Source organism: Magallana gigas, chromosome 2 (genome assembly GCF_963853765.1).
Source record: "Magallana gigas chromosome 2, xbMagGiga1.1, whole genome shotgun sequence".
NCBI classification, from domain to species: Eukaryota; Metazoa; Mollusca; class Bivalvia; order Ostreida; family Ostreidae; genus Magallana; species Magallana gigas.
This window is the reverse complement of record NC_088854.1, coordinates 6,242,280-6,263,819: the sequence shown is the minus strand read 5'-3', so window position 1 is coordinate 6,263,819 and position 21,540 is coordinate 6,242,280. Positions and strand designations below refer to the sequence as shown.

Genomic DNA, 21,540 nt, shown 5'->3' with positions numbered 1-21,540 from the left:
GAATTCATTATACAGACATAACGATTTGCAGAAATAACATATACTTATCATTAAAAATTTGTTATACAGACATAACAAATTGCGGGAATAACAAAGTAAATTCATTGGTCTGATGACTTCTCTACAACCGAGTTTTACTGTATATAAATATATCATTCCCTTTAATCATTGGTATATGTATTCAAACCGAATTTAATTAAATTCTGAATTCTACTGGTTGAAAATTCAAATGAGAGAGTGGAAATTTCAGGAAGGATATTTTGTGCTAAGACAAGACAAATTTCTATAAAAAAGGAGAAAAAGGAGCAAAACCTGTGCATGGTCATGGAAAACTAGTAAAAACTGCAACAAGTTTCTTAAAAATATATAAACACATCATGAGACGACCAATAAGAACTTTCTTTTTTTACCTTTCAGAAATTACAGTAAATTTTTATAAAGAATACTGAAAGTAAATATAATACTTACGAAGAACAGTCAGGTATGCTGTAGACTTAGTTTTCCCTTCCTTATTTATGCATTCGACCCAATATTCACCCTCATCCTCTGGAAAGACCTGATGAATAACTAGGACACTTCTATTGTGTTCAACAATAATATTGATGTCATCTGATGGGACAATCTCCTCTCCATCTAGGTACCATTTAACAATTATTTCTGCAGATCCTGTGAATGTCACTTCCAATCTCAGTGTTGTGTTTTCCATGACAGTCACATCTGTCAAAGGCAGCAAAAATCTTGGTGCTTCATGTTCTGTTGAGGACACAAAAATCGGTGTTTCTTGTCCTTCAACAGGAGTGACTGTAATAGTAATTTCCTCTTTAGTTGTATCAGTTGGTTTTCTATAGGTGGATACTTCTTTCTTTTCAGCTATGCTAAGATCAAATTCCATCTCAGTACTAGCCAGCTCCTTCTTTTCCGGAATTTCAAGCTCTGAAACTTCAGGTTTAATTTCTTTTTCAGAAATCTCAGTAGTTGTGAACGGAAGAATGTCTTTTCTTACAGTCTCGAGTTGAAATTGGGTATCAGTGCCCTCAGTTTGATCAGTTATAATTGGCGCTACTTCTTCAATAGTCAAATCAGAAACGTCATCAGTAATAGGCTTAGTCTGGGATTCTGTAGTTTCTTTTGTAAGCTCTTCAGTTTTAGACTGTACTTCAGTTACAGAGGTGTCTTTTCTTTCTGGAGATTTAATTTCTGAAACTTCAAGTAATTCTTCTCTCTCCTTGATTTCATCAGTCTTAACAGGTATTCCCACTGTTCCAGTTATTTGCAATTCCACAGGAACCTCAGTATCTTTAGTTTGTTGTTGTGATACAGGGGCAACTTCTTCAATAGTTAATTCAGAAATATCTTCCACAATAGGTTTTGCCTGTGTTTCTGTTGATCCTTTTAGAATCTGTTCCATCTCAGGTTGAACCTCTGATACAGCTGTTTGCTTGGTATCTGGTATTTCAATTTCAGACACTTCTAGTTTTCCTTCTTGTTCAATGATTTCATCTGTCTGTACAGTTGTAATATCTTTCCCAGTTGTTTGTAATTCAATCGGGACTTCTGAATCTATTGTCTGTTCTGGTGCAACTGAGGGTACCTCTTCAATGGGTGTTTCAGTTACATCTTCTGATGTAGGTTTAGCCTCGTATTCTGTAGATTCTTTAGAAATCTGTTCAGTTTCAACATGTACTTCAGTTACAACTGTTTCCTTGCTTTCTGGGATATCAATTTCTGACACTTCAGGTTTTTCACTTATTTCCATGACTTCATCAGTTTTCATAGTCTGGATTTCTTTCCCTGATATTATTAGTTCAGAGGATATTTCAACTGGCTTTGTAGTTTGTTCAATTGGTAATTCAACCTCAGATGTCATTAATAAAGATGTTTTATCTGACATTTCTTCTGTTTTGGATACTGAGGGTAGTTTTTGATCAAATACTGATTGTTGTAACTCAATGTCTTCAACAACAGCTTTGTCAGCTTCATCATCTGGGAGTTTCTGGATTTCAGCTGCCTGACTTTCAGAAATTTGCAAATCTGTTGTACTTTCAACAGGTGTTTCTTCTGCTAGTGTTACCTTTTCATGTTCAACAGTTTTCTCATCTGTTTTCTCAGGTGCCTTGCAAACAATTTCTGACAGTTCACTTTTATCAACTTGCAAATCAGACTGCAAGGCTAGGGATTGCTCAGCTTCAGATATTTGAGACTTAATGTTATCCTCAGGAATATCACTTGAGGATAGAGATTTCTTTGCAACATCTGGAATTTCGGTTGTTTTCGTTTCCAGTAAAGCTTCTGTGGTTGGTTTAGATTCAAATTCAGTAGAAAGAATCTCAGGTTTTTGAAGATTCCTTTCAATTTCAGAGGACTGGACAAATTCAGTTTCAGTTGGAGTAAGCTCTCCTGTATCCTCCTAAAAAATCATAAATATTGATTTGAAATTTGCAACTAGTCGAAGTTTACATATCCATTGATAAATACATACAGGGCATCACTATTTTTGTGTTCAAATGCATCAAATTATTGTTTTATTTTCAATCATCTCTGTTATTGTTGCATTATCATAAAACAATAAGACTATTATCAAAAAAATATTAACAGAAGTCCATAGAGCATATAAAACTATTGTATAACATTTTTTATGCATTTACCTCATCAATATCTATTTCCATGTTTTGTTGCATTTTTCTCATTTCCTCCAGAATTTCCTTTGGCAATGTTGACATTTCTGAGTCGGACTCGGTGAGAGGTCTCGGTGAGGCAGTGTCCACTGATGACATCACAGAGTCGGAAGCTTCCTCTGTATCTGGGACATACTCATAAGCTACAACACAAAGTTTAATTCATTTAAAATGGTTGAAGCAAATGTTTTTCTCTGAAGCTTCAAAAACTTTGTGCAACACATTATATATCAGACCTGATCACCCTCTTCAATCTTTTTCAGAATTCTTATTTTAAGGTACCTCACTACACCTAGACTTATACTTTTTAAGACACTACGTCACAAGATGGCAATTTAAACGTTTTGTCAAACTGGTTTTATCTTTCGATTGGGTTGTATAACATTGTAGCTCAGTGGTTAAAGTATTGGGCTTCTGAACCGCAGATCATGAGTTCGAATCCGCCTGGAGCTTTTGTTCATGTTTACTGAATTTAATTTTTGAAAATGTAATTTTTCATTCAAAATTGCACATTTTTTTGCATATTGGACTAAAATACTTCTCATCCATTATGATATCAATCTTAATTAAGTGATTTTCTGCTGATTTGAGAAAATATTTCAAGGTGTAGTGAGCCAACTTAATTTAACTGTAAAACTGAGATAGCCATATAGAAAACTAAAAGGTTTCCATAAAAACAATGTTTAGAAAATGGCCATAAATCACATGGTTAATAGAACTTTAACATTTTCATATCAATAAACCAGGCATAGCCTGAATTCAGATTGAAAATGTTTTGGATATTTTTTACTTGGTGGTAATCAGAATTGCAAGACACTTATATTCTGATATGCAAAAGTCCACAATATAAGTAATATACACAGCAATTGGTAAGAGTAAACAGGTCTGTAAAATGAAATTAAACTTTTCTTAAACATACACACATCTAAAGCAGACAAAGATGATGCATGCATATGCAGAGAGTTTGAGGTATGATATATGAACACAGTGCCACACAGAGGCAATGTCTTACCTTCTACCTCCAAAAATCCTCTTGTTATTGCCTTTCCATAAGGATTTAATGCCTCACATCGATATTCCCCAGCATCCTGAGGAAATACTTCAACAATTAACAAAGTACAAGCTCCACTTTCTAGGTCATAAGTTAGTTTAAAATCTTGAGTCTCTGCTAGCTGTTTGTCATCGTGATACCAAGATATTTCTGGCATTGGCTCGCCTGTGACCTCACACCTAAACTTAGCCTCCTCTCCATCCATGACCTTCAGAGATGTAAGACCCCATGTAAACATAGGTGCACTGTGTCCCTCTGGAATTTCTACATCAAATATTTCCCTTGTTGTCAAACTTTCTTTAAGAGTACTTTGTTCCTCAGTCACTATTATCTTTTTGTCACTCTCAGGCATTTTCAAAGTCAATTTGACTTCCTTTTGTGGTTGTTCTTGTATTTCAAGAGTAACCTCTTCCATCTGAGTTTCTGGTGCATCAAAAAATATTTCCTCTGTGACCGTTTCTGTTCTAGAGCTGGTGGTTTCTTTTGTCTCAACATCCATTGGAGGTGCCTCTTCTGCATGTATTTCAATTGTCATTTCAGCATCTTGAGATGGTTGTACCTTTAGTTCAGGTGTTTCCATTTCTGTTTCAGGAACCTTGAAAGTAAAAGATTCCATGATATTTTCAACATCTGTTGTATTGTTCGTTTCATTTAATACTCCTGCTTCCTCCAGTGGTTCCTCTGTCAACTGAAATGTGATTTCTTCAGTCTGCTGTTCTTCAGATTCAGGAACTTGAAATGTGAAAGAATCAGATATCGTTTCTGTTCTTAACTCTGTTCCCATTTCTCCAATACTTCCCTCTACTTCCTTTTGCTCAGGTAGCTCATATGACATTTCTTCCATGTGTGTTGTTTCAGATTCTGGAACTTGAAATGTAAAGGATTCTTTAATTGTCTCCACAGTGGTAGTTGAACTATCATCTGGAGTGCTATACTGTTCGTCTTGTCCAATCTGAAAAGTCATTTCAAGTTCTTCTGATGGCTGTTCACCAATTTGGAATGTGATTTCCTCAGATTGAACTGAATCTGGTACTGCCTGATCCCTAGAGTCTACTTCATCACGTTGATCAAGCATGAAAGTCTGTGTCATTTCTGGTACTTGTCTTTCTTGAAGTTCAAAGGAATACTCAGCCCCTTCCTGTGGTTGATTTTCAACTGCAATGGTAAATTCATCTCTTGATGTATCAATACTGACGGGAAGCTCAAGTGCTTTCTCTTGTATTTGAGATTCATTGTCAGTTTCAAGTTTTATTGTCATTTCAGAGGATTCAGTGGGTTGACTTTTGATTTCAAATGAAACTTGATCTGTATAAGTGTCAGACACATCTGGAATTTCCAAGTCTTCCTGTTCTATTTTTGTTATTTTTTCTGTTAGAGATGTATCCTCTTGTTCAGGGGCAGATATTTCTGTACTGAGCTGAAAAGTAACTTCCTGTGGTTGACTTGGCTGTTCCTGGGTAATCTGCAATGTGACTTCATCTTTGTATGTATCTGAAACCTCTGGAAGAGTAACTTCCTCTTCAACAGTTTTTGAGATTTGTTCTGTGAATGTTGTCTCTGATGTTGTTGGTGCTGTTTGCTCTGAGTCTATCTGAATTGTCATTTCTACAGACTCTGGTGGTCTGGGGTGAACATCTATGACGATCTCCTCAGTTTCTATTTGTTCAGTTTCAGGTACTTCTATAACTTCTTTTGTCTCTTTAGTGACCTGTTCAGAGTACATAGTTGTTTCTGTTTCAGGTACTGTTTCATGATCTGGTACCTGAATAGTCAATTCTACAGCTTCAGATGGCTTTTCTTCAGTTTCATAAGTCACTTTCTCAATGTGTGTTTCTTCAGTTTGAGGAACTTCAAAAGTAAAAGATTCTTCAACAGACTCAACAGTCTCTTGTGTCTTTTGATCTGAGGTTTCTGTGATCGTTCTTTCATTCAACTGAATAGTAACTGAAGTATCCTCTTGTGGTTTTTCTTTTGATTCCACAACGACCTCTTTAGGATGCATTTCTGATATTTCTGGTAAAACCACTGTTTCTTTTTCAGTAGTTTTAATTGATTCAACATCAGTTATCTCTTGCTGAATCGGCAGTTGTTTATCTGGTTGTTGAAACTGAATATTTATTTGCATTTCTTCCATTGGTTTTCCTTGGAGATCAAGTGTGACTTCATCTTTGAAGGTTTCCTGAGATTCTGGTAGTTGAATGCTAGTTTCTTCAGTTACAGTTTCTGTAACTTTTTCAACAGATTTCACTTCACTTACTTCTGGTATTCTATCAGATATATCAATATCAATTTCAATACCTTCTTCTTCCTCTGGCTCTTTTACAATTTCTATTGTGCCTCGTTCTGAAATATGAATTTCATCATCTGGTGCTTGTGTTTCAGATTCTAGAATCTTTACAGTCCTTTCTGTTGGATATTCTGATACATCGTCACTCATAGCTGTATCAGTTTGAAATGTGAATGTCATTTCTGTTTCATCAGTAACCTGAGGAGTATAATCAACAGATATTTCTTCTGTCTTACTATCTTCAGGTTGAGAAGTCTCTGAGACCTGTGCGTCATCAATAACCATGGTAAAAGACGCATCTGTTTCATCCGTTTTATATTCAGTCTCTTTTACTGGAGTTTCCTCAACAACTTCAGACTCTGACACTTCAGATGGGACCTTTTCCTCCTTGTCAACCTTTTCAATAGTAGGTCTGACCTCTTCAATCTGTTCTTCAGCTGGCCGTGGCAGATCTCTCATTTCTAAGTCATCAACAGACTGTTCCTGCAAAGGAATGACATATTCGGTCTGCTTTGGTTTCTGTTTCATGAAAGTCTCTTTGATTTCTACTTCCATTTTTTGAACAGATTGTCGTCTCTCTTCCACTGTTGTTTTTAAAGTTTCAGTTTTGGTTGTTTCCTGTGTTGGCAAAACAACATGAAATTCTACCTCCTGGGGACCTTCATCTTGAATGATTTCTATGGTCTCAGTGTGTCTCTCTGTAGGGGATTCTCTTAACTCTGTCACTTTACGTTCCTCAGTAACAAGCTGGTGGCTGGTGGTAAGTACCTCAGATGTATCCTGTTCTGGCAATTTTAATTTGAACTCCATAGGTCCATAGGCTTCCTCTTTCTTCATGATTACAGTAGTTTTGTGTATTCCATCTCCCTCCTTGATTTCAGGATACACCTCAGGCTCTTTCTTAAGATCAGAGATGACCTGTGTATATGTAGTGGTCTCAGTGACCGCGGAAGTAGAGGTGGGAGCAATGGTTCGTGGAACTCCAAGTTGGATCTCTACTTGCACTGGGCCTTGTGGCTCTTTCTCCTGTTGAATCGGGATAATTTCAAATGGTTGAGAGACCTTTGGTTTATGGTCTACCTCAATCATCTCACTATATTTAGTTGTTTCAGTGATTTCTGGTATCTCCTCATCTGGAATTTCCTCAATTTTCATGTGTGATCTATGAATTTCATGTATAGGTTCAGGCTGAGTCATTTTTTGGACTTCAATGTGTGTTCTTGTGAATTCTTTTGTGGGGATATCTTCCAGGGATGCTGAAAAGAAGGATGGGAGTGTCAGGATAGTGAATATGCTGCAAGCTTGAAAGTGAAATAGTGCTTATCAGTGCTGGAGGATATTCCAGGTGTAGAGTGATGAAAAAATTGTGGAGGATTTTAATTAGGTTTTGTTTTGTTTTGGTTTAATTTTGGAATTTTTCTTTTTCTGGTGCAGAATGAACATTTTTCCCCCATATTGATTTTAAATTGAATTTCCAAAATCTAAATTATTTTGTACTGCATTAAGAACTGAGAGAACTTTCATATTTAATTGCAACTTTTCATCTCCTTTTGTGAAAATTGTTTGAATTGATATGTAGTAAGTGTGTCATACTAGAAATGCATGAAAAATCACACAGAAGGTGTGCAAAAGAAACTTGCTAGGCTATTTATGCATGAAGGAAGACTTGCATACAAATAATGGAAGAAAAGATATCTAAATTTCTTAAATTTCTACTTAGAAATATGATGTCTATATAAAGTAAAAGAAAAAGACTAATAAACTAGTATTTGGTAAATTCTACAGTAAAATCTCAATCTCCAAACAAAATGGATACTTACACACAACATTAAGTCTGCAGGTGGTAATGGTTTCTCCATACTTGTTCTTTGCTGTACATGTGTATTCACCCTGGTCTTCTGGGAACACCTCTACAATAACAAGTGTGCTCTCTCCTCTACTGAAATCTATTGTTATCTGGAAGTCTGCGCTGTTCATGATTTCTTTGCCTTCATGATACCAACGAATGCGGGGTGCAGGGAATCCTCGGAACCTGACCCTCAGTTCAATACGCTCTCCATCACGGATGGTGACAGGCTGTAGTAGCTCAGTGAACTCGGGGGGTACAATTTTGTCCTCTGGCAACTCATCTTCACTGGCACTGGGAGCAGTCTCATCCTCAGATATGGCATACTTCGGAATGGTCGTGTCTCTTACTCTTTCTGGTTTTTCTTCTGGGATTTCAAACTCCACTCTTCTAGTCGCTAAAACATTATGAAAATGACTTTTGTACTTTTCATCTTACTATGAGTGTAGTAAATTCAAAACAGCCTTTATATGCTTGGTTACTTACGTATGATATTGAGCTTGGTCTTGCATGTGACCACTCCTCTTTCATTTTCCGCTACACAAATGTACTCTGCATCATCCTCTGGACGAAGATGATCAATGATCAGCTTAGTAATATTTCTCTCTGGAACAATCATTGTCCTGTTGTCTGGGACGATTTGAACCTCATTCTTGTACCATGTGACCTTTGGTTGTGGTTCTCCGGCAACAACTACCTCAAGTCTGCACAGAAGCAAGAAAAGAATTGTTAAAGATATACAAGTCATTTATCTCAATAATTATTAGGTTTACTAACAGAAGACTGTGAGTACAATTTTTCCTATTCACCAAATGAAAACTTATTCATTCATGATTATTTTAACTTTTTTATTTCCTTTTCTGTCTGAGCTACAGACTTGAGCTGTACTTACGTGGTGCTGCCTCCTTCCTTTGCTGTTACTTCATTCTCCAGTGGTTTGACAAATTGAGGTGGGATGTCAAGTGTAGTTTTGTACTGTTCCTGTGTTTCCAACACTGAGGAGTCAGTCACGTCCTGTGTCAGAGTGAAAGTCTCTGTAATAGAGGTGTCTGTCTGTGTCCTTCTCTCAACCTCCTCATCTGGCATTGCTACAAAGTCAGAAAAAAATAGATACCAGACACATTAACATACCATATATATAAGTTTTATACAAATGTTTTTTAATAAAAAGCACTTACTGTCCACAACAAGACTGGCTGATGTTGTGGCATCACCAAACATGTTCTCTGCTGTGCAGGCATATTCTCCTGCATCTTCAGGGAAGACCTCTGGTATCTTAAGTGTGGAGATTCCAGTGTTCTCATCATAGCTGATTTGAAAGTCAGTGCTTGGCATCACTTCTTGTCCATCTTTGTACCACCTAACTACAGGTAAGGGGTTTCCTACAACACGGCAAGTCATAGTTACCTCCTCCCCATCAGGAAGAATTTGTGGTTGAAGGGCCTCCACAAACTCAGGTGGTGCTTCTTCTGTGGTTTCTGGAACAAGAACTGTTTCAAACTGGACTGCCACATCTGGTTTCTTTTTTGGTGGCTCCTCTCCAGGAACTGAATCCTGTTTGCCAAGTCTTTCATCAATTGGTTTTTCATCTGGTAACTTGATTTTCTTTGTTACAATTTCTGGTACCACTGACTCCTCACTAATTTCTGGCTGAGTGTCTTCTGGAGCTGGAGCTCTGGTATCAGGAACCAGAGTGATGACTTCTCTTTCTGGGGATTCCTCTGGTACCTTTTCTTCCACAAGTGGTTTAGGTTTAGGTCTGTCAATGACCTTGGGTTTGACCTCTTGTTCAAGGACCTCCTCTTGGATCTCATCAATTGGTTCCTCCTGAGGCTGTGGAACTCCACTGGTCATGTACACTACTTCAGGAGATGGAGATCTTGGAGCTTCTTGTTGTAAGGGTACAACCTTTGGCCTCTCAATTACCTGAAATCAATTGTTTGAAGTTAAATACCTGATTTGATTCTTCAAAATATTCCTTTCAATAAAACTAAGTCAGATAAATTATAGTAAATACCTGTGGTACAAGGTTTTCCTCTGTGACCTCCATTCCCTCTTGAGGTAGCTGCATTGTGAACTCCACTTCTGTCTGATCCATTTCCATGGGGGTCTCTTCATAAACCTCTTCATCCACTACCCCAGAGTCAAGTACACTGAGGTACATTCTGGTGCTGGCCTCTCCAGCTGGGTTATGGGCCACACACACATACTCTCCCTCATCTTCTGGGAACACCTCAACAATAAGTAGTGTGATCTCCCCAGTGTCTGGATTGTATGTAATCACATACTCTTCATCATGGTCGATGTTCTTTCCATTGTGGAAGAAGGAAATTTGAGGTGGTGGTTTTCCAGCAACTTTGCATGGAACATTAAGTTCTTCTCCATCTACAACCTCGATGCTCTGTAGGGGTTCAGTAAAGCGTGGAGGCTGCAGAGAGGTTGAGGGGGATGGCTGCACATAGGCAGTGTCCTCTGGACGCTGAGGTACAGGGGGCATCTGTTCAGTTGCTGGCTCTGAGAAGGAATTCAAAAATTAGTTACAATTCATATTTTTTTAAGGTGTTAGATCACTTTTTTCCAAAGATGCGTTAAATTATCAGCTTTGATGACTGTTGCAGATCATACCTTGTACATAGAGAGTGGTGCTGGACACAACCTCTCCTAGCTCTGAGACAGCCCTGCATGTGTATTCTCCAACATCTTCTGGTCCTACTTCAATAATCAGCAGGACAGATTTGCCGTCTTCATACAGGACCTCATAGTGAGGAGAAGGATGGACTTCCATGCCATTGATGAACCAGGTCACCAGAGGGGGAGGGTATGCATCCAGTTTACATTCAAGTCTAAAAAAGAAGCAAAGGATCTGTTTAACATGTCATATAACATTTGTTTTTTAGACGAGCTTGTATCTACATGTACATATGAAGATCAGCTCACACACAAATGCAGACTTGGAGATTGTCGTACCTTGCTATTCCCCGTTCTCTGACGTAGATCTCGGGTTCCAGAGGTTCCTTGAACACTGGCTTGACTAGTTGAGATACAGTGTGTTCCTCTCTGGTGATAGTTGTCGTTGTCTGTGTTACTGTCATTGTTTGTTGTTTAGTGTCTGAGATAGGAAGGGACACAACCTTCTCTTTGTCTGCGAATCAGGAGATGATCAGATGATTAAATTTTGCAAATAAACTTTTATAAACTAAAAGGTGGAAGTGAATGAGAAATACTGGACATTATTTGACAGTTAAAACTTGCATAACGGGACTTTAATTATAACAATCTTGATACACAACTCTTTCTGTGCTGTGCCCTTTCCCAATCAAATTACGAATGACATAGATGTATATAACAACACAAAACACCTGATGACCTACCTGGGATGGTGAGAGTGGTGCGACAGGTAATCTCGCCCATCTCATTCTGTACCCTCAGGGTATACTCGCCCTCATCCTCAGGCTGGACTTGTTTGATGACCAGTATAAGAGTGTCCTTATCCTGATCGATCTCTCGACGGTCGGATGGGACGATCTCCTTCCCACTGAAGTACCAGTTGTACTTGGGGGGAGGGTAAGCCGAGACCTGAGCCTCGAGGCGAACATCTTCCCCTGGCTTCATGTCTTTGACGGGTGACAAAGCTTTGATAAATTCAGGTGGATTTGTCCGAATTGTGGTAATGTATTTCTCTTCCAAAAGTCTAGCTTCCTCAGAATCTAGAACATAAAAGTTATATATTTCATCTCTATTTCTTGCAGGCATATATCCTATAATCAGAACTAGCAGACCTGGGACAAGTTTTCTCCTACCTTGAACTGCTCCATCAAGTTATCTCTCTGAAGGAATTTCCCACCATGCAACTGATACTTATTCTTCATGCACAGACCTATACTAAACTGAAAACAAACTGCTTGCACATTGCACTTAGTCAGTCAAAACATTGTTAGTAATCATCAAACAGTTTGTCTGGTTTTCTTCATAAAAAGTCTTTCAAAGGGATGTTTAAGAAAAAAATGCAAGAAAAGTAATGGTATATAATGCATATGGTTGTTTTACAAACATGCTGGACAATAAGATTTCAGTCTTAAAAAACAGTCTTATACACTTTCAAATAACATACTAAAACAGAAAAAAATGTTCTGAAAAGAATAATAATTGTATTATTTGATGCAAAAGTAACTGTCATGCTTAAATTACTTAATTCTAATGAGAAACAAACCGAAATAAGGTTTCCTCAAGAAACATTATTTTTGTTTGTGATCCAAGCAATAATGCAAAAACATTTCAGAGAATAAATACACATCACTATTAGACAAGTTGACGTTGACTCCTTGCATGCCTCGGAAGTGAATCTGAAAAAACACACAGCATTTCCACATAAAATAATCATCATGCCAATAGTAGATTTCTTTACAGATAGAATTTAACAGTATTTCATTGATGAGCTCAAGATATATCATGCCAACAAGATTCTCATATCTTTAGTAACACTTACCTCCACCACCATGCATGGTCTCTGGTCCTGGCTCTCTTACCTTTACACATAGTCTCCCATGCAGCAGAAGGATGGGCGGAACTACACTTACCTTGAACATAGAGTTCAGCAGAACACTCAGTGGTGCCCGAGATGTTCTTGATTCTGCATGTGATGAGTCCACTGTCTTCTGGGAAAGCTTGTTTGATGGTCAAGATGGTGGATGTTGGATTCACCTCAATCTGCCAATGAAATAAAGCCACTTTCATAATAATCTGTCTTAAAAATGAAGTAAACTTGGTCTAATATCAGCCCTTTTTTCCCTGCTGTGTAACAACACATCATTTTTATCCATTCAAAACATACCTGGTAGTTCTTTGAGTTGTGAATGACTTGGAGACCATTCCTCAGCCAGGTGATCTCAGGTGGTGGAACCCCAGAGAATCTGGCCTCGAATTGAGCTGTGCTTCCCTCCACCACTAGTGTGTTGGTGATGGGCTGGTTGAAACTTGGTGGCTGAGTTCTTGACTCGATAGAGGGAGCTTCAGCATCACTTTCAAGTCCTACAACATCAGATAATATTTATATGTATATTAAACTATGGGTATTCTTTATTCAAAGCAAATAAAATAGAGCATTGAGAAAGTTCACTGACCTTGAACTTTGAGTAGAGAGCCGCATGTGGTTTCACCGGCTTTGTTTCGGGCCACACAGCGGTAGTTGCCACTGTCTTCAGGGAAGGCCTCCAGGATACTCAGGCTGTGAGTGCCATCGGGTGACGACTCCATTCTGAAGTACTTGGAAGGCTTGATCAGTTGGTTGTTTCTGTACCAACTCACGATGGGAGCTACAATAGCAAGAGATTCAGTTGGAGAGCGATCGGCCTATATAAATTCTTTATTGCTGGCTCTATTGAACTTTTTACTTTCCCCATCATTTCTCACATCTTAATAATCTGAGCATACCTGGTGATCCCTTGATTTTACAGGTGAATGTGGCAGGTTCTCCTTCATCCACAATCAGATTCTGAGGTTCTGAGGTGACAGTTGGGGCCTCATCTGGGATCTCAGTAAGTGGTTCCATAGGCTCAGGAGACTTCACTGGGACTGCATTGATACAAAAAAATTATCATAGGTGCTCCAAGGGTAACAAATAGCTTTACTGAATGGTTGTTTCTGATCAACGGTTTTGTCAAAAGAAATTATAGTACTTATTTTTTTTAACCAAATACTTTCCTAAACGCAGCACCTTTCAAGACATAATGGCCATACTTCATAGGTTTTATTCAAACAAACAACCCAGATACAAATACACTCAAACAACACTCATGTTGACTTACTTTCTACATTGAGCTTGGCCGTGCAGGTTGCCTTGCCCACAGTGTTGAGGGCCACACAGTCGTACTGGCCAACATCCTCGGGCTGGGCCTCGTAGATGAGGAGTGTGTAGTTATCCTCCTCCTCTATGAACTTCCAGCGAGGCGATTCCTCCAGAGGCTTACCATCCTAGTAATACAACACACCTTAAATCTCGTTCATGTTTCACAATCCCAAAAAATAAGCAATGATTTCAATTGAAGCTTAGAGGATCAGACTCCAGTTTATTAAGTTTAATTAGAATCCATTCTTGTTCTCACCTTTCTCCACTGGACAGTAGGTTTGGGTCGGCCCGTCACTTGACAGTCGAATGTTGCTGGTTCTCCTATCACGGTGTTGATGTCATGAATCAGGTTGCGGAACTCCGGTGAGTTGACTCTCTCGGTAGTGTCCTCTTCCTCCACCACTGTCAGCTTGGCCTTACACTGGACGGTGCCGTACATGTTGTAGGCCTTCACCATGAACATGCCGGTATCCTCGGGAAAGACCTCTGGGATGTGTAGAGAGCTGGTGGACTCTGTCGTATTGATCTGACAACCAGAACACAGTACAGTCAGCAAAGTGTTCACTATTTCAAAGGTCTAAAGAAATCTCTCTGCAGTAAACATGGATACAGCAAACATGCTTATAAAGAATTCACCCTTACTGTGAAGTCAGTTTCATTTCCATATTTTTAAAACATTCAGTAATAAATTATTATTTAGCAAACCAAAATTGTTTGTCTTCAGTCTGGCATTTCTCTGTAAGCAAGTTTTATTGTATGTGGTGAAATTTGTGAAAATAATTTTTATATATCATAAAAGCCAAACCACACGTGGGAGTGCACAGTTAACCTAATATCAAAAATAATCTTCTGGTGGTTTGATATTTGAGATATACTGGCTGAAGTTATGAGTCAAAGCATGCCAGATATAATGATTGCATATTGAACATCTAGAGTAGTAGATAAATAGTGTACACCTATGTAGGTACATTGTGTACAGTGGTAGATATATAGTGTACACTTCAGGAATAAGTACAATGGTACACCTGTTGTGTGTAACACAATAAACTGTGCTACCTGGTTATGTGCATTGTATATTTAAATCAATCTATTACACTTACTTACATCAACATAAAATTTACATCAGTAGTAATGCATTTGTAAACTTTGATAAAAGCTTAATAATACAACAAGTGGTCCTTTTCTTTACACATTATTCATATTTTCTGTCACTATGACCAAATAAAGGAAATCTTTCAATAATACAAGTACTGAGGTACATGATGAAAATAAAATTGTTTTCTTGAGTAACTTTTTTAATCTCTTCTTTATCCAATTGTTTTCAAGTACTTAATTACATTCAAGAAGCTTTCCAGGTAATAAAGGGCAAAATGCTACAATATGATTGGACAGTTGTTGCATTCTGAGGGAATATTTTCTACTTATACTCACTTTGAACTGTGAAAGCAAAAGAAAAGAATTTGAATTCAAAAATTAATTACTAATAAATAAGTCTATATAGTTATACAAAGTTACATCTACAGATATATTGGAACTTAGTAGATTATTAAGATAATGCCGGTTGATGTTTTTTTGGGGTTTTTTTTTTTATGATTAAAGATATGAGTAAAGCAATGGAATAAAATGATGCTGAAATATTTCAGGTAACCCCCTATCAATTACCTCAGGAGAAAAGTTAGGAAATAACAAATAAGCCTACAACAAGATTAGGAACTATGAATGTTTATGAAATGAATTCATCGGCTAAAAACATGAGCAAAATGAAATGAAAATGTCCAATACTCAAAAGTCATCATGAGTTACTCAATTTTCGGTTGAGAGGACCATGTGGGACAGAAGCCAAGCCTTTACCTGGAAATCATGTGATGGGTGGATCTCAAAGTTGTCTCTGTACCAGGAGATGATGGGTGGCGGGTAACCTTTGAACTGAACCTCAATCCTGAATCAGAAATAACAAGCTCTAAAGGTATGTTTCAAAGCAGACACAATTTTTGTTAATTTCAAAAACTGTTCGTAAGTTATAAATAGCTTATTCTTGATGAACTCTTTTTTCTGTGATCAAATATAAACTAAATAAGCTAAGTAATGGTCTAACATAATAACGATCTTGAGGTAGGGACTTACGTGATTGGTGTTCCTTCAGTGACACGGAGAGGTCGGATGGGTTTGATAAACACTGGTGGTTCGCGTCTCTCCAGCACGATCTGAGTCTCTGAGATATTGCTTTCCTCGGTTGGAACAGACTGCTCCGGAATGACTGGAACCATTCGAGCCTTCTGGATCTCCATCTGGATCTCTGGTCTGTCTGGTCGGACCACACGAGCGGGCTGATCTGGTTTGGGGTGAGACATGAATTTGGAGTCAGCTTTCATGTACATTTCTTTCTCATGTTTCATCTTGATTCTTGTTTCATGTGCTGTAATGAAATGGTTTAGGCATTATAAAGGAAAAAAAATATAATCTAAAAGAACATTAAGTCTTCTGAAAACATAATGTTAAATATTAGTAGCTTCTGATTTTTTTTACCTCTTTCAATCTGTTTGAGTTCATAGTCAGCAGATTTGGGAATCTCAAATGGACGTTTGAATTCCACATTCTTGAGTTCGATCTTGCGTTTGCGATCAAGCTCAATCTCGAGCTCTCCTTTGGGAGCTTGTCTGAGCTGTGAGCGCCAGTCCTCCTTGGGTAGGACATTAAGGACTGTGCTGGCCTCTGCTTCACCCTCTGTGTTCTTAGCCACTACTCTGATCTGACCGCTGTCATATTCCCGTACTCGGGGAATGTCCATGTAGTTCATCATGCCATCATATCGGATCTTGAATCTGCTACTCTGAAAACCAAAAACAATTCAATTAATAAAACTGCATTAAAGTCTGTTCTGTTCAGAAAAGACATACCTCAATGAATTTGACAATTGTACAGGGTACTTACAGTCATGATCATGGTTCCATTGACCCACCAAGTGACACGGGGTCGTGGGTAGCCACTGACTTTAACCATAAACTTGGCTGGTTCTCCCTCTGCAACTTCAACTGGTTCTGGTTTCATGTCAATTGAAGGTGGATATTTCACTTTAGGTTCTTCCATTTCTCTTTCATCCAGATGAGCAGGTCTGTAGAAGTCAAAGAATTGAATAGTTTGAACTTTATTTCTCCAGATGAATGAATTAGCGTGAGAGATGAATGAATCTGATATGCTTTACCTTCTCCAGTTTTCTTCCATTTCCTGGAGACGTAGAGCCCCCTCTCCTGGTAGCTGGGTTTCGGCAATGATAGACTGCTGGCCTCTACATTTAATGGTTGCCTGAGTGACATCTGTACCATGAGCATTGGTGGCTCGGCATTCATACACCCCCGAGTCCTCTGGGTAGGTGTACAAAATGTCCAGTGTCACAAAGCCAAACTCAAACATCGGCTTAAACCGGTGACCTAAGCAGAGGGATAAGTATTTCACTTTACCAAATCAAAGAATATTACTATTTAAAAGTCTTTGTAAATTGTTGACAATATTTACCATGATGCAGGGGCTGGTTGTCCTTGTACCATTCCACTTTCATGGTGGGGTCACCGTACGGCATCAGTTTACACTCAAAGTGGGCCGAGTCGTTCTCCTTGAGTGTGGTCAAGTTCTTGATATGTGTCCTAAATTTGGGAGGTCGTTTCTTGTCCTTGTGGTAAAGGTCCTCCTCAGCTGGGGCCTGTCCCTCTCTGCGAATGAATTCACGCACAGCTGATTCTCGATATAGGTCCCTGTAAAATAAGTAAGGCATGTTGTTATAAACTTCCAATTCCTTCTCTATATGGTTTAGACCTCATCTAATTGAAAGTTTATTTATCAATACACTCTTTTTTATACTTGAACTGATGATAATAAAATAATGACAATGACTAAAATCATTCCAGAAATTAAATATAACAGGGAATTGCACTTAAGTTTAAATAAGTGGATAAAAATCTGAAAATGAAAACATCAGGTACTCCATAGGAAAGGATAATACTGGAGGATTCAACAGAGATTTTCCTCAGAAGTAATGTTGGATGACAGGTCATAATTTAGCATTGGATTCAGAATTTTTGTCTCAAGTAAAATGACTGGGATCGACACATATGTACTTCAAAAACACTGGAAAAACAGGGGCAGACAACTGTTGACAAGGTCACTCATTCATGCATACAATTTCTCTCACTTTTTCTCTTCCTTTGGCATGGCTAATACATCCAAAGGTGCTGAATACAATAATGGTCTGCGAAAAAATGTGATCAACAAATGTCATCAACAATTTTCAGTAAAACCTGCTAATTCTTTATTTTTAAACATATAAATAACACTCAAACATGCATACAAATTTTATTTAAAGTATTTCATAATAAACATGAAAGGCATGCTTTAAATAAAAATTGCAATGCAATTGAAAAAAAACTAGGTAAAACAGAGATTTGTGTTGGAGTCAATGAAATAAAAGACTTTCAGAGTTGAGATGTAAACTTCAATAAAATTGTCAAAGAATCCCAACAGCAACAAAAACAAATTTGCAGAAGCAATTTTGATGCCAGCAAGCATCATTTTCAGCAACTAAAGCAGAACCTGAACTATCAGGAGCTATAAAAGAACAGCAGAAATATTTCATCAAACTTTGCCAGATAAAACAGCCTGCAAAAAATCAACAACATTATTTCACACTCTGAAGCATCAACAACTTATTAAGAACATAAATGGCCATGAAGAACATAAGCTGCCAAAAGCTTTTTGAGCTGAAATAAACACTCCAAAACATCCCACACGCGCTAACCTGAGTTCTTCCTCTCGTTTTTCAATGTCAGAGGCTACTTTAGGGATAATGCTGTGATCTGGGGCCCAATGGGTTACATCTTCAGAATCAGTGTCAACAATCTGTGGTTTAGGAGGCTCAGGGGCTCGTATTGGCTCCCATGAGTCTACCAACTCAGACTGTAATTTCAAAGGCTCTATATCAATCACCAGTCTCTTGGGTGCTTCACTAGGTTTCTTTTTACGAATCTTTGGCCCAACATAAGCCCAGCTTGGAGCTTCTGAATCAGACTCTGTGAAGATTGAGTCAGACTCTGACCTGTACTTTATTTTAGGTCCTTCATCAGATTGTGGTCTGTGCTTAATTTTGGGTCCTTCATCAGATGAAAATGTGACCCTTTGTTCTTTCTTCTTGTGTTCCACCCTCTTCATTTTGGGTGATAACTTTGGTTTAGATATCTCTGGTTTCTGAGGCTTCATCTGAAGAGTAACCTCTGATTTCTTGGGTTGTGTTGGTTTCTTCGGTTTGGGTGGTGGCGCAGGCGCTTTTGATGTTGTGTCCAAAGTCAAAGATGTGACTGACAGCTTATCATCAGGAAAATAAACTGTTTTCTCAACAGGTGGTGTCTTCTGTATGGACGTTGGTGGTTTCACAGAAGAAAATCCAGGAGGTTTCTCTAGGAATTTAAAAGTTTCCTGGAATGTTTGAGCATGGGTTGGAGATGATACAGCTTTGTAAAATTCAACTTTTGCATGAGGTTTCCCACCATCCTCTGGTTTGGATACTTTTGGTTTTGGAGGCACGGAAGGTGGATATCTTTTTGCAAGAGTTTTTTGTTTCTTCAACTGGGCAATCTCTGATGGTTTCAGATTGGCTTCTTCCTCAATCTCAACATCCAAAGAACCTGGTCCTCTCTGGAAAAATTTGGCTTCAGCTGACACAAAGTCAGGCTGTTGGGCAGCAGGTACTTTCTCACTGATTCCCGTTTCAAACTTTTTTGAAACATTTTTTGTTGTTATTTTGGATACAGTCATTTGTTGAGGCTTTTCTGGACTAACATCAATAGGCTTCTGTACCATTGGCTTAAATTCCACTGATCTGTAGCCAGGCTTCTCTGAAGGAGAAACCTTTCCTGCCACTTCAGTCTGAAATTTTTTAGATACTTGACTGTAAGTTGTTCTAGTAACCCCAGCTGGTTCCAGACCAGACTGGTCTACCCCAAGATCTACATCGACTGGAGCTGGCTGACCTGGCTGAAACTGAGTTGATATAAAGCTTGGTTGCTGACTCTGTGGCCTTTCATCTGTAATCTTGGTTTGAAACTGCTTGGATACCTGGGTTGAGGTTTTCTTGGTGAGTTCAGATGGCTCTAAACCATACACTCCCAAATCAACCTCAAGTGGCTGTGGTTTTGCAGGTTGTTCTACTTCAGCTCTGCCAGATTGTTGATCTTGGAATACCCTTCTTTCAGTTTCAGTAAAGCGTTGTGCTGACATTTGACTTACAGTTTGTTGTACAAACTGAACACCACTCACTGTCTTCTGATCAACCTGGATATCATACGGGCCTTGAATGAATTGACTCTCTGAGACAACGAAACCTTGTTGTCTAAAGTCAGTCTCATCTTCAGGTTTTTTCGGCCCAAATTTCTTATATCTGGCTATTTCTGAAGGTTTTAGATTAGATTCCTGAACATCAATTTCCATTTCTACAGGTTTCCTCTGAAAGAATTTGGCCTCAGCACTGACAAAATCTGAACCTGGTTCAGGCAAGACAGTAGTATCCAATTTAGAAGTGGTGGGTTTAGAGAGAGGTTTAGGTTTGCTTTCTGGTTTACTATAAGAATTAAAGACAGTGAAAGTCAGGACAAACATTGTACAACATTGAGGTGGTTAAAATACATACAAGCATATATAGAGACAAAATAACTCAATAAATGAAATATAAAAGCATTAAATTGTTATCAACTATGGTTATATCTACAATATCTACATAAACAATAGATTTGGTAGGGAGGGCTTGAACACAGCATGCTGATGGTCCACACCTTGGCTTGAATACTCCTGGCGCTTTCACTTTCATGTTCTGTGGCAGGGTTGGTGGAGCCTGCCTCTCTGGAGCTGCTTTAGGTACAATCTGTGGCGCATAAGTTGGTGCAATCGGTGCTGGTTTAAATGTCTCCTTTGGTGGTGAAGGTGTTTTCTGTTTTTTGGCCTTCTTGCGCTCCCTTGGTGAGGGAGGTTTTACAGACCTACGTTAAGTGTTAATTCAATGTTTAAACATATATATATTCCTACAGTTATCACAGTTTTATACGTTAGAGCTATTTTTGTCTATCATTAACATTGCAAAGTGCTGCACAGTGTAAAATCGTGAGTTAAGTGTGAGTAAATTCACTGTTCTTACTTTGTTATAAACAATACTAGCAGAACCTGTGAGACTTAAGAGTTACTGGAAATATATTAAGCTTATGTTAAAATAATGAGATTATCCATTAAATTTGTTGAACATGATGCAAATCTGAGAGTCCTCTAAGTTGGTCATGCTGCAGTAAATCACCTGTATTGCTGATGTTTCATTTGTTGAGTAAGAGAAATCTCTGGTTCTCTAATAGGTCGTTCTAGTCGGCTGTAACATAAAACAGATTGAAATGCTTCACTGAAATCTTTAATCTGGTTTCATTTTCTCATTTTTATTTTCATGCATGCTTTCTCTCAGCATATTTCCCAGCATGCATCACTCATCATGCCTTTACCTGTCCGGTTCATCTTCAGTGGAGTATCCCACAAGTCTCAGTGTTGCTGCCTCCGTATCAGAGACATAATGAATTTCCTGTACAGGTCCTACCTCTCGTATCTCATAGTGACTGCAAACAGCCATGTCACAAAGTTAAAAACAAGTCCTTAATAAGTCCATTTTGATTTCTTTTCACATTGAATACTCTCATAATCATTCATCAATTATCAAAATTTAATATCTTTTCACAAATTTTTCTTAATACCGGTAGATATAAATTCTGATACTTGTCGGAGAACTCAAACAACCTATATCACAAACTCTTCCAAATT

The 21,540-nt window shown here is 38.2% G+C and overlaps 1 protein-coding gene across 1 annotated transcript in view; it reads right to left on the bottom strand.

The window, feature by feature from the left end:
- Positions 1–21,540, bottom strand: part of LOC105342773 (titin) — a 243,327-nt gene that overhangs the window by 176,227 nt on the left and 45,560 nt on the right. The window contains exons 66-94 of the mRNA XM_066074713.1: positions 21,228–21,338; positions 21,032–21,100; positions 20,520–20,723; positions 18,494–20,308; positions 17,891–17,947; positions 17,218–17,453; positions 16,907–17,132; positions 16,636–16,816; positions 16,231–16,534; positions 15,829–16,120; positions 15,556–15,643; positions 15,367–15,399; positions 13,961–14,230; positions 13,664–13,829; positions 13,290–13,430; positions 12,980–13,171; positions 12,691–12,887; positions 12,437–12,566; positions 11,231–11,566; positions 10,827–11,001; positions 10,485–10,702; positions 9,877–10,373; positions 9,038–9,785; positions 8,752–8,947; positions 8,346–8,563; positions 7,834–8,256; positions 3,688–7,269; positions 2,646–2,818; positions 469–2,407 (exon numbers count right to left, since the gene is read on the bottom strand). Of these exons, the coding sequence (XP_065930785.1) occupies positions 469–2,407; positions 2,646–2,818; positions 3,688–7,269; positions 7,834–8,256; positions 8,346–8,563; positions 8,752–8,947; positions 9,038–9,785; positions 9,877–10,373; positions 10,485–10,702; positions 10,827–11,001; positions 11,231–11,566; positions 12,437–12,566; positions 12,691–12,887; positions 12,980–13,171; positions 13,290–13,430; positions 13,664–13,829; positions 13,961–14,230; positions 15,367–15,399; positions 15,556–15,643; positions 15,829–16,120; positions 16,231–16,534; positions 16,636–16,816; positions 16,907–17,132; positions 17,218–17,453; positions 17,891–17,947; positions 18,494–20,308; positions 20,520–20,723; positions 21,032–21,100; positions 21,228–21,338 (13,217 nt within the window). The remainder of the gene's footprint in view (positions 1–468; positions 2,408–2,645; positions 2,819–3,687; positions 7,270–7,833; positions 8,257–8,345; positions 8,564–8,751; positions 8,948–9,037; positions 9,786–9,876; positions 10,374–10,484; positions 10,703–10,826; positions 11,002–11,230; positions 11,567–12,436; positions 12,567–12,690; positions 12,888–12,979; positions 13,172–13,289; positions 13,431–13,663; positions 13,830–13,960; positions 14,231–15,366; positions 15,400–15,555; positions 15,644–15,828; positions 16,121–16,230; positions 16,535–16,635; positions 16,817–16,906; positions 17,133–17,217; positions 17,454–17,890; positions 17,948–18,493; positions 20,309–20,519; positions 20,724–21,031; positions 21,101–21,227; positions 21,339–21,540) is intronic.